A 12,722-nucleotide genomic window follows, 5' to 3' on the forward strand; every position below is an offset into this window, starting at 1 on the left:
TTTGGGAAAAGACCTTACTCAAGTGTCATGGTGGGCGAGGAGTCAGCGTGGCAGCCCCTTAACTCTAGTGACAAATTTTACGAGCGCAGAAAGACGGAACACTAGGGATCGAGACACACACCCACAAACACAGTACAATGTACAGCACACACACACACACACACAGTCTCGCCAGGTGCCACGCCATGTGAATTATGCAACGAATGGTTTGTTTGATGCTGCCCGCGCCCAGGTTACAAAAGACTCAGCCATAATTCGTTAACATTTTCATCAGCTATAACATCAACAAAGTGTGCAGTTACCTAGGTGCACACATTGTCTTACGGACGCGTAGTGGGTACTTCGCTGAACCGCAAAACGACCATGAATTAGGATGTTTTATGTCCTTCGCAATTAAATTTACACTATACGAGCCCTAAGAGGGTTTACAACGGGTTCTGAGTTTGCTCCTCCAGATTGAGCTGTAACTGTGCAACGTGTTCCACGCAGGCATGGCGTTTTCTTTTTTTTTTTTTTTTGAGAGCGCTTCAACATTATAACGCCCACGAAACAGCATGTTAGCAGCAAGGGCTTTGGAGAGGATGGAGCATATGGACGACCTGCAGTGGCTGGAAAACGCTGTGATAGGTTCTTCTTTGAAAAGCATAACAGACTTCTTAAAGACACAAACACTGCTACAAATTGAGTGATTACTTTTGTCATGGATAGGATAAGTCCCTTACTACGAACTTCGGGTATAACAAGCACAATCAACGTGACCGTCAGGGTAGTTGTAGGTGTGCTCGAATTCAATTAAGAAGCGAAGCAATGTGAAATAAGGACAAAGCAGGAAAGTCTATCAATCATCCAGTTTATCTGTTCCCGTTTCTGTGTTGCTTTTCGTGAGGCTTATTCTTAATATCCTGTTCTTAATCCATATATAAAAGCGTCTGCTCGTTGCTAAGCCAACCTAGTGTTTTGGGGGCATGAGCAACGAGTGACACTCTTACTTCGCTTCTATTTCCGATTTTCCGAATATTCAGAAAATTTCTTTTAAAAGCAAAACTAATACGAAATCAATGGTCCTGGTTCAAGTTCAGAGTTATGTTGGGTGCATATGCAAACGGGTATAAGTTTACTTAGGATAAGGGTCAATTAACTGTCGGGATAATTATTGAAACTTTATTGAATGAGTTCATTGAAAGAGCACACGCTTTTCTTGTGAGCAGCTTAAACAGCAACTTTCGGGCAGCTTCCCGATTGTCGCGGCACCTGACGGTGCAGATCTCAACCACGCATTTCTTTCTACGCGGCCTCTGAGATCCGCTTCATCGGCGCGGGAAATACAAACGAACGCCGACGTGCGAGGGCCACCACCAGACACCTAAGCCAAGGATTAGGGTCTCTCTAGATTTTTCATTCATCTTGCTTTCCTTTGTTGCTAGGATACAATTCTTATGTTAAGTGCGTAGCACTTTAGGGGCCCGACTTGTCGTCCATCCACTGTCTCACGTCGCATGGTCATGCAGTAGTGAATACAGGCCTACTATAGGTAAGGCTAACAATGCTCAAAACCAGTGCAAAATGAATTAACAAGGTCAAAAAAAGCCGGCAGATCCCACGCATTGTGGGAATCGATGTAATGCGAAGCAGCCAGCAAAGAGCTGCATACATCGTTTTGTATGTCATTGAGAAAAATGCGTGTCATGGTTTTCATGTTAACTCCTATTATTTATGTTCGTCACACAGTAACGTCGCGCAATACCAACTCTGGGGTCGATCAAGCTAGAGAAACGGCCGCCAGCGCCCCATGAGCGTGGCACGCAAGTCATGCTGTACATGACATACATGTCATGACTTTCATGTTAACTCGTGTTATTTATGTTCCTCACACGGTCACGTCGCAAGATATCAATTTTGGTGTATATCAAGCTAGCGAAACGGCCGCCAGCACCCCATGAGCGTGACACGTAAGTCATGCTGTACATGACATGCGTGTCATGATTTTCATGTTAACTCGTGTTTTTATGTTCGTCACACAGTCACGTCGCAAGATACCAATTTTGGTGTATATCAAACTAGCGAAACGGCCGCCAGCGCCCCATGAGCGTGGCACGTAAGTCATGCTGTACGTGACATGCGTGTCATGATTTTCATGTTCACTCGTGTTTTTATGTTCGCCACACAGTCACGTCGCGCAATACCAATTTCGGGGTAGAGCAAGCTAGCGAAATGGCCGCCAGGCTCCATGAGCGTGGCACGTAAGTCATGCTGTACATGAGATGCGTGTCATGATTTTCATGTTAACTCGTGTTATTTATGTACTTTACACAGTCACGTCACAAGATACCAATTTTGGTGTATATAAATCTAGCGAAACCGCCGCCAGCGCCCGATGAGCGTGGCACGTAAGTCATGCTGTACATGACATGCGTGTCATGATTTTCATGTTAATTCGTGTTATTTATGTTCGTTACACAGTCACGTCGCGCAATACCAATTTCGGGGTAGATCAAGCTAGCGAAACCGCTGCCAGCGCCCCATGAGCGTGGCACGTGAGTCATGCTGTACATGACATGCGTGTCATGATTTTCATGTTAGCTCGTGTTATTTATGTTCGTTACACCGTCACGTCACAAGATACCAATTTTGGTGTATATAAATCTAGCGAAACCGCCGCCAGTGCCCCATGAGCGTGGCACGTAAGTCATGCTGTACATGACATACATGTCATGACTTTCATGTTAACTCGTGTTTTTATTTTCGCCACACAGTCACGTCGCGCAATACCAATTTCGGGGTAGAGCAAGCTAGCGAAATGGCCGCCAGCGCCCCATGAGCGTGGCACGTAAGTCGTGCTGTGCATGACATGCGAGTCATGATTGTCATGTTAACTCGTGTTATTTATGTTCGTTACACAGTCACGTCACAAGATACCAATTTTGGTGTATATAAAGCTAGCGAAACGGCCGCCAGCGCACCATGAGCGTAGCATGTAAATCATGCTGTACATGACATGCGTGTCATGATTTTCATGTTAACGCGTGTTATTTATGTTCGTCACACAGTCACGTCGCAAGATACCAATTTTGGTGTATATCAAACTAGCGAAACGGCCGCCAGCGCACCATGAGCGTAGCATGTAAATCATGCTGTACATGACATGCGTGTCATGATTTTCATGTTATGACTTGTCATTCACGTTCGTCATGCAGTCATGTTACGCCATACCAATTTTGGTGCACATTCGATAAACCAAGCGACCAGGAGAGCACAAAGTCGTAGGCGGCTAGATAGATAGATAGATAGATAGATAGATAGATAGATAGATAGATAGATAGATAGATAGATAGATAGATAGATAGATAGATAGATAGATAGATAGATAGATAGATAGATAGATAGATAGATAGATAGATAGATACGCTCAAAGTCGCAGAAGTTCGCTAAGAAATGCTTCGCATTTAATAATATAAACTACAGAAATAACGAAGGATTACTCACAATAATTTACCTGAAACCGCGAAGGATGCTTCTGAAACATGCGGCTGATACCCGCGCCGCGCAAAAGAGGGCGCCACCGCCTCGGCAAGCGCGCGATTGACGAGGCGGTGGGAAGTGCCAAGGGAATCACTGGGTTGCCCGTACTACGCTGTTGCTCATGTTTCACGGTAGTGGAGCTGCACTAAGCGCATGATTTAGAACTACACCAAGACCTAAACAAAAAGTTCGCGAAGCTTGCACTAAGCCGCGCAAGGCTTAAAACCATGAAACTGGACGATTCTGAAGACTATAATGCTAAAACTTTATCGCAAAAGGTGCACAGCGGACAAAGAAACGACGAGGACAAGCGCTTGCACAGTGCACAGCGTTTCTTTGTCCACTGTGCACCTTTTGCGCTAAAGTTTTAGCATTATGGAATACCAACTAGCCCGCTCCCGCACCTTGCTTCTGAAGACTAATCTGGTTGCCTCTAAGTTGTTTCTAGGCCTTTGCTAGGTGATGCTAGGTTGTTTCTAGGCTGATTCTCAGCGCAGAGAGGTACGAGTTAAACCACAGACAGCCACAGACACGACACGGGTGTCCAAACTGCAGAGACAAACCTCGCGCTGAAACCAAGCGTTCGCGCCTCTCATACATCGACGGGCACGTCGTCGTTGGCGTATAAGCCTTCCATCGCTTCGGGGTCTTCTCAGAACCGCCGTTGCCATTCCCGTTTCCTGGTATCGTTGTACGTACTCGGGGTCTTCGGCTCGCCACCGTTGCTTCGCAGCCATTTGTCGGGCTAACTGTTACCTTCAGTTTTAGTGGACCAACGGTGAGTAGAGGGGTTTACCCAATTTTTTGTGGGACATACCCGTTTATGATGATGAGGTGGTGAGTAGTGGGATTTACCCAATTTCTGTGGCACGTAACCGTTTATGATGATGATAGTCTTTTGGTTCGCCAGACAAGGAACGATTTGCTAAACAGCTTCGCTGCTAAACCCACATTAGCACAGAGTTTCTTACTGTTTTCCTCCGTAGCGGGAAAGCGCCCGCTTTTATAAGACATCATCGTCGTCATCCGTGGAAGTCGTGGCGCGCGTGCCGCAGAGGAAGAAGATCACGCGTTCTGCCCGGGAGCAGCAAGCAAGCCGCGGTCGTCATGTCGTTCACCAAGGAAGACGAGCTTAAAGATGCGCAGGTGTCCGAGCTTCGCGACGTGTTCTTCAAGTTCGACACGGAGCGCACGGGCACCGTGGCCTTCGAGCACGTGGACGAAATCCTGCGAACCGCCGGGCGCGTCGTCACCGACCCGGAGTTCAAGAAGCGCGTTAAGAGCACCGTGCCCGCGGATCTCGAGAAGAAGGTGGGAAGCTCTGTGTCGTTGTCAAGGCTATAGAGTCTGCCCCAGCTAACTCTAGCCAGAGTTTAAAATTTTGTCGACGCATTTCATGTAGGCGCGACCAAATGTATGTTGCTAATCACTATTGCATGCAATGTGGCACGCTATTTCTGTTTTAATTGCTTAATTAGGTAATATTGATTAATCAACTTCTAAAGCAACGAATCTGGAAAAGAATACCAATTACAACGTTGTAGATCAGTTTGCAAAACGTCATATTACACAGTTTCTAACTTTGTATCTATTAAGTATTCGTTTTTCCGCTCAATGCAAATGCCCGAGAAATACAAGAAAATACCACGCGACATGCGCAAGTTCGCAGAGTTCTCCATTAGGGGGAGGGAAGCTTAAGTGAAGCTTCACCTCAGCGCCTCCCTTCAACCCCCCCCCCCCTTTTCACCTCCCCTGGCGGTCGGTCCAGTTCGACAGAAAACAAGCATTCCAATGGATGCAAAAATTCGCATGAAGCGATGATGTCTTAATAACGGCCTGCCTTTGGTCCCTGGCTTTCCGGAGGTTAAGATGGGCAGTAAAGAGTTTTAGGATCGCAACATCTGGAGTGCTCGATCGCCATTAGAGTAAAAAAACCTGTATTGCCATAACTCAGCTAAGTAAAGGTATGGGACAGACTTGGCGCCCCCTTATGTAATTTGCGGTGTTCGTCACCCAACCCTTGTGCGCCTCACCACCCCTCTCCCTTGTGGGCAAGCCTATGGTGGTGTAGTCAGTTACAGTGGTGTAAATCCAGAAAAATCGTAAGGTGGGACAAACATCTCGCCATGGCGGCCATTTCGTTTTTAGAAATATAGGTTTTATTTCGCTTATATAAACATTAAAATAATGCTTTGAAATCAAGTTGAAAAACGAACACGGGTTCCCAGCTCGCGTAACTGCACTGTTTTATTGCGGCCTCTCTGAAACCGGCCGAGCGGCAGTTGCGATTTCAAAAGTCTCGCACAGCTGAGGGGTGTTGAACACAGGTGCACTCTACAGAATAAACAGGCATTAAAAAAAGTTGAACGCGCTATACGTAACTGTCAAGCAATTTAAATATACGATCTCTGAAAGATAAATTTCAAGTGGGGACTCTTGCAAGGGGTGTCCCCACCAGCCTGAGCACAAGGGTGATCAGGACCGCCCTGACCCCCCCCCCCCCCGTTATTTATGCCAGTGGTCAATTATAATCAGCAGTTGCCTCTTGTAGTAGCCGAAGGAACTTATGTAACAACTGGACATTATACTCGTATATTTGCAGAACTCCAGTATCCTTGACCATGGTACGCCAACTGTCCTTCTTTTGCACTGTTTTGTAGCCCGACTCTGCACAGATGAGTTCGCATAGACTACATTCATCCGTGTACGCGTCCACCGCAGGTGAAGTTCCCGGAGTTCGTGGACCTGGTGCATAAGTACACGCGCGCGTTCAACGCCCAGAAGGACCTGCACGACGCGTTCCGCGTGTTCGACCGCGACGGCCATGGTTTCATCACGACGGCCGAGCTGCGGCACGTGGTCACCACGCTGGGCGAGCGCATGACCGAGGAGGAGGCCGACGAGCTCATCCGGGAGGCGGACGCCAACAACGAAGGGCACGTCGACTACGAGGAGTTCATCAAGACCATCTCCACGCCTCTGTACGCCTCTATTCGACATGGATGGTTTATCTAACGGCTGTGGCGGTGCATTTTCTTGCTAAGCTTATTATAACTCACAGGTTTCGGTGAGGGCGTCGTACGCAAAAGACCCGGCGTCGGCGAGCGTATACAGAAATGCGGCCCCTGAAGGTGCACCAGTCACATGCCTAATTTTATGCGCCGTTTTCCAATAATTGACGCTCTCTCGATCGTGGCCTTGTCGGCGATCAGCCGTGAATGAACGCCTCTCCGCAGTTTCACCGCAGCGACCCCCCCCCCCCCGTTTCGGTTGAGTCCGAGAGAAAACGAGCATCGCGATGGATGAAAAAACGCCAGGCCTGCGCGGAAAGCGCAGCACAGTCACAGCGAAAGCTGGAAGAGCGGCATTTCTAGAGCCCGTTATAAACTCTCCTGTGGCTACTAATACAGGTACATTAGCAACGTACCCACTACGCCACAAAGCGTAATTTTTGGGAAGTTGGGAAGCACCCAGCACGACATTATTCGTTGTTCTGCGGAGAAGCGAGGTACCATATGTAAGCGATTATGTGCAGTTTGTTGATGCGGCGGTTGATGACGATGAATAATTATGGTTGCGCCCTTTGTAATGGGTTGGAAGCTTTAAACGGCCCACTAGTTACGTAATGCATATTGTGTGACGCCCTGTCGTTGTTTAACTGTCCCACCACGCTTTATAACACACTTTAACCGGAGAAACGTAGAGCGAGAGAGAGAGAGAATTGACTTTATTGAGACCCTAAGGAAATGGATCATGGGAGCCTTATGGGCTTCCTTGGCAACCAACAGAAGTGCACTTGCGAGGAACCCACTACGCTATAAATCATTGTAATTTTTGAGAAGTAGGGCAGTAGGCACTGTGCCATTTTTCGTCATTCTACAGACAGCCGTGGTACCTGCTAAACGCATGTAAGGCATTATGCGCACTTTGTTGATGCTGTGCGTGATGACGATGAATAATTATGGCAGAGCTCTTTGTAATGGGTTGGAAGCATTCAACAACCTACTCGTTGCGCAATTCGCATTGTGTGACGCCTGGTTACAGAATTCGCGTGTTGCGACGCTTGGTGCTCATTCTACTCTTTTACCACGCTATATTCCATATGCTAATGTGGTTCCTTCCCGACATGAAGCCTGTATAGGACCTTTTTGCAAAGCAGCTTCAAGCACCGGCATGGCTCAGAGGTTGAATACTGGGCTCCCACGCAGAGGACCCAGGTTCGAACCTCGTTCCATCCTGGCATTTTTTTCTTATTTAGTTTTTTTTCTTATTTCGAGCGATACTGGTTACGGACACCGGCGGCGGCGGCGGCGGCAGCGGCGGCGGCGGCGGCGGCGGCAGCGGCGGCGGCGGCGGCGGCGGCGGCGGACAACTACGGCACCAAAAACGGCCGGTGAAATGATCTCATAACAGCTTTCGCTGTAAAAGTGAAAATGAAGCGCTTCTCACAATAGCCTGCCTTTGGTCCCCGTCTTTCCGCGAGGGGGCGGGGATTAGGGGATGGGATTAGAGTATTCGCGATGACATTGTTTCAACAACAGATCGTGTAATGTTCCGTGATCAGATGTGCCCGCATATGAATTCATGTGCCTTGTTTATTTTTGGAATGCTGCTTTACTTGGCCATTGTATACATTTCATGCGATATTTGTACATTTTATGCGAGTTACATTAGTTATTTGTCGTTGGAGCTCGGTGCTTAACACCCAATACCTCCTGCAAAGGTGTTTTTCATGGGTGAATTAGAAAAGAAACGTACAAATAAAAAAAACTAGCTGCTTCCGAGTCAAATAGAGTGAGGTTGATAGCAAGAGCTCTGAATGAAGATGACGCTGCCTATGGTGATGACTTTACTGGCGATTGAGGTGAACGCTGAATGCTATGCTCACAATATTTTGTTCCTCGGTGTGTCTATGGCGCAGCCCGCCAGACCAGTATGGCAAGCCGCCCAAGAAGAGGCCGCCACCGCCGCCGACGACGAGCACAGAAATTCAGCCGGCGGGCCCCGACGCCCTGGTGACGCCAAGCGCGAAGGGCGCGCCAGCGGAGAGGGCGTCGACTAGCGCAGTGTCCGACGCGCCTGCGGGTGGCGAAGTTGCCGCGGCAGCGGCCTCAGAAGTCAGCGACAAGTCTGGCGAGAAGTCGGCTGACAAGTCCGGCGAGAAGTCCGGTCACTCTTCCGAGCACCGCAGCGAGGACAAGTCCGGACAGGGTTCGAGAAAGTCATCCACCAAGGGATCCGCTACGAGCTCGGGCAAAGGGTCCACTTCCGCTTCCGGAAAGGGATCCGCAGCTGGCTCCGCGGAGACGTCCAAGAAGTCTTCCAGGAGGAGTTCCGGTGTTGGTGAGAGCCACACCGCCGTCGTTGCCGCCAATAGTGGTCTACCCGTCGAGGCAGTCATGCACAAAGCACCCGCCGTGAAGGACGACGGCAAGGTCGCCGACAAGTGACGTCACAGCCGGTTTCGGGTGCGTGTTACTCACCAGCAATGGCGTCACTAGGATGTTTAGACTAAGCAGTTATCCATCTGGTGATATAATACTCTGTGGCATGAATTGACAATCATAGCCGTTGCACTTACCAAAGGCGCTCATACGAGAGCTATCCCGGATAACAGTCTTCAGGAAAGCCTTGCTTTACGGGAGCCTTTATGGTTTCTATTTTAAATCCTCAAGAAAAGGCTTTGAAAAAAGCTTAAATGAGGTCCGTATAGGTGTACGAACATACTTACACACTTGAAATGCACGGTCATGAAATTGAGAAAGAGATAAATGAACTTGGCAAAATCTGGAAGGAAAGATCGTCTAAAAAAATCGCGAGAGAATCAGATACGTGCGGCACATTGAACACAAATGATAGAAAAATGTCCACGGAGTTTTACGAGGACACCAAAAAGAAATGGGATGAAAATTCGTGCAATAATGCAAAGGTCAATAGGTCGAAGCAGACAAGCACTAATACTTAATGCATAAAAAGCTAGACACTCTCTAATCAGACGTTTTGCAAACTGATCTGCAAATTTCTCATTGAATTTTTTCGCCCAGCTTCGTTGCTTCAAAAGTTAGTTAAGTAAACATGCCTAATTAGGCAGTTAAAAAGAACACACAAATAGTGTGACGTAATACAGGCAATAGTCAGCAACGTGCATTTGGTCGCGTAATCATAGAATGCGTCGGTGTATAGTAAGAAAAGTGGCTGTTTGGCTAAGTATGAAATGCAAAGCCATTTAGGACGCGGAGAGACATAGAGGATGGGAAGGAAGACGGTAGATAGGGCCTTCTCTATGCGGAGTATGCACTAAGCCCAGCGACGAGTAGTGCTGACCAACGTTGTGCTCATAGGCGTGCGCAGGGTTCCCCATCAGGGGGGAGGGGGGGCGAAGTTTCATCGCAGCGCCCCCCTACTAAGTCAATGTACGAGGCGCAGATTTTGCGTTCCCCCCCCCCCCCGTCATAGGTGACCATAGAGGAGTCAATGTTTGGGGCAGATTTTGCGCCCCCCTCTCTTAGATAACTAGGGTTATTCTAACCCACCCACCCCCCCCTTGCCCCACCTCCCGCCCCCCCGTGCGCACGCCTACGGTTGTGCTGACTCTTTGCTGTCGGCCCGCTTCCAAAGGGGAATACCACTGGAAATCATTATCAAAGCATGCGTGCAATATTTCGAAGCTGTCTTGCAAACTTGCCGTTACATTATGCTCTACCACACTCTGCACTGCCTGTAAGAATTCACTTTCTCTGCTGTTTCTTTTCAAAGCAGCCCTATCGAAGCTTCGGCCAGGACCGGAGCGCGTGTCCCGTGGCGGCAACTCAGCAGATACCATGGCGTCAGCTGAAGCACCTGCGTCGGCCGACCCTCTCCTGCTCGAGAACACACACGAGTGCAAGCGTCCGTCAGAAATTAAAAAATACAAGGAATATATGATTGACGCCTCGATTTGTGAGTGATGCCTTAGCTCAACACACTTATTGAACGTCTATTAAGTCCCTGCGCGGCATGTAACAGCCGAAATCATTTTGCCAGCCGTATTTACTTCAGTTTGCGACAGTTTACGCATGACACTGGGCTGTTATACTCTCAGCTACTGCGCGATACGTTATACTGAAAAGTTATCATGTGCACATGCGTCTCTTCTACGCAACCACGATGAACGCGCAGAGAAATCGTCATTTTAACATGTCGCGTCATCCACAACAGCAACAACAAGCGCACATGTACGTAGGCGCGCATATTCGATACTCCGCAAAATTATTTATTGCGTAGTGGGTAACTCGCAACTGTACCTGCAGCAGGCGCCCTAAGAGAGCATATAACAGCCTATATATCTACGAAGACCGCTCCGCGAGCTCGCTCTGCTCTGACTGTGCTTCGCGTTTTGCGCAGGCCTGGCGTTTTTTTATGTGATAAACACTTCTGAAGGCTCTGAATGTGTTGATATGGTCCTTTGTGAGAAAAGGTCTTTTGACTGCTCCTCCGATAAGCTACCAGCCTCTTGTGCCTTCATGGTCACATGCGCACTGAGCACGGGGTTGCAGAGAGTTCGTCATCTCCTTCAGCAAGTTCAGCTGCTCGTCGAGCCGGTTATCTGGCGGCTCGTGTCTTAACGTCAAAGAGGGCGGCAAGATATGAGCGCGGTGCGATGGTGAGCGATATCGAAAAATATAAAGACACAAGAAGGAGACGATATGAAACTCTTCCATAATGACGGCGACAAATTGCGACGAATGATTGAAGACCTAAACCAAGAAAGCGGCAAAGCAGGGTTAAAGATGAATATGCAGAAGATAATGCCAGGTGGTCTAGCGAGAGAGTGAGAAAAAAACTAGCGGAAAACACAGGACACAGCGAAAAGAAGTCGACGGGACAGGCTAGAGAGTGCGAGTTCACACGGCCTTGAAACATAGACATTTAGAGCAGTACTGACACGAATTTTAAATATTTTCGGAGTGCTGCTCCAAGTAAAAGCATGCTGGTGTCGAGAGCACAGTATTGGGCATGTAACTAGCTACAACTAACGCGTTGCCGGTAACTAGTTACATTTTTCAGTAATTTGTAACTCTAACCAGTTACTTTTAAGTTAGAGGAACTTGTAACTGTAACACTAGCTGTTACTTTTTTACACTGTAACAGGAAATACCATTACAGTTACTTTCCCATATCGTCTACAGCTTTCACCTGTCCACAACATGGCTCCCCTCGCAGTTTTGGGAGAGGATATCGCTAAGAGGATTATCTTCCCTGCAGAAGACCGACGTCGGCGGTCAGTCTTTAACGCAACTCCAAGTTTACTTGTAAACTACATGTCGTAAATCAATCATGTTGCAAATGAACAGCTTGCTAAGTTCACATCCGTTATTTTTTTTTTGCCTATCTATAATTCTAGCTCCGTTCTCAGTGTACCGGTGGAGCATTAGGACGCCAAGTTTATAGTCTCCTTCGTCCGAGGCTCCGAGCTAATCGTGTTTGACAGGTGGCTAGAAAGCAGAGCGCGAGACGGCTGAGAGCCAGAAATACCATGCACTAGCGAAGCAATTTTTTAAAGGGGTACTGACACCATTTTTCGAAGGCGAGTTTACTCTGCCATACAAATCCCCAGTATGCAGAGACGGCTCTGAGCAAGTGTGAAGCTCAGCAAATGCTGATAAGATATTTTATTTTGTTATTAAAGTCAATTTTTCCATGGCGCACCTACCGACATCGACACTATATCTCGACGTCAGGCTACAGTACTAATTCTGGTGACTTCACGCAGCAGTCTGGCTAGCTGTGATGACGTCAGGTACTAAAAACTCTAAGATGGATGCACGTGCGTCACCAAAACATTCAAAATGGCCGCTTCTGCGTCACCAACGGAGCCACGGTGCGGAGCGGCCGTGGAAACGTCACTATATGTTGCGCAGCACGTTAAAGAAGCTCATACCGTGTTGTGACGTCAGGGTACAGTATGAACTGAAACTATCTTTGAAAAACATACTGTAATTACTTTTTCAGGTTGCATTCGCGCTTAGCACTACCTTTTCTAGGCTCCTGAGGTCTTGGCCTTTCATTTGACGCAAGAAAACGACAACTGAAAATTCTCGTGTTAGTACCCCTTTAAGACCTGTTTGAAACTGATTGTACTCCGACTTAACACAACAATTAACAAAATGACATCGAGCTGGCGAGCTGGCGAAGTCCCCCAAGGTCAAGAAAATTTTTATCCA

General features: G+C 47.9%; 1 protein-coding gene across 1 annotated transcript; it reads left to right on the forward strand.

Moving 5' to 3' along the window:
* The first annotated feature begins 4,585 nt into the window (after positions 1 to 4,585).
* Positions 4,586 to 8,969, forward strand: LOC119406557 (uncharacterized). Its single transcript, XM_037673297.2, has 3 exons — positions 4,586 to 4,830; positions 6,241 to 6,500; positions 8,441 to 8,969. Exons 1-3 carry the CDS (start codon positions 4,627 to 4,629, stop codon positions 8,967 to 8,969), a joined length of 993 nt encoding a protein of 330 aa, XP_037529225.1. The 5' UTR covers positions 4,586 to 4,626.
* The last annotated feature ends 3,753 nt before the right edge of the window (positions 8,970 to 12,722 follow it).

Source organism: Rhipicephalus sanguineus, chromosome 10 (assembly GCF_013339695.2).
Source record: "Rhipicephalus sanguineus isolate Rsan-2018 chromosome 10, BIME_Rsan_1.4, whole genome shotgun sequence".
Classification (NCBI taxonomy): Eukaryota; Metazoa; Arthropoda; class Arachnida; order Ixodida; family Ixodidae; genus Rhipicephalus; species Rhipicephalus sanguineus.

Coding starts and splice junctions, on each gene's coding strand:
- LOC119406557 (XM_037673297.2), top strand. CDS start 4,627: ATGTCGTTCACCAAGGAAGACGAGCTTAAAGATGCGCAGGTGTCCGAG. Junction 4,831..6,240: donor CCGCGGATCTCGAGAAGAAG/GTGGGAAGCTCT, acceptor CGTCCACCGCAG/GTGAAGTTCCCGGAGTTCGT. Junction 6,501..8,440: donor AAGACCATCTCCACGCCTCT/GTACGCCTCTAT, acceptor TCTATGGCGCAG/CCCGCCAGACCAGTATGGCA.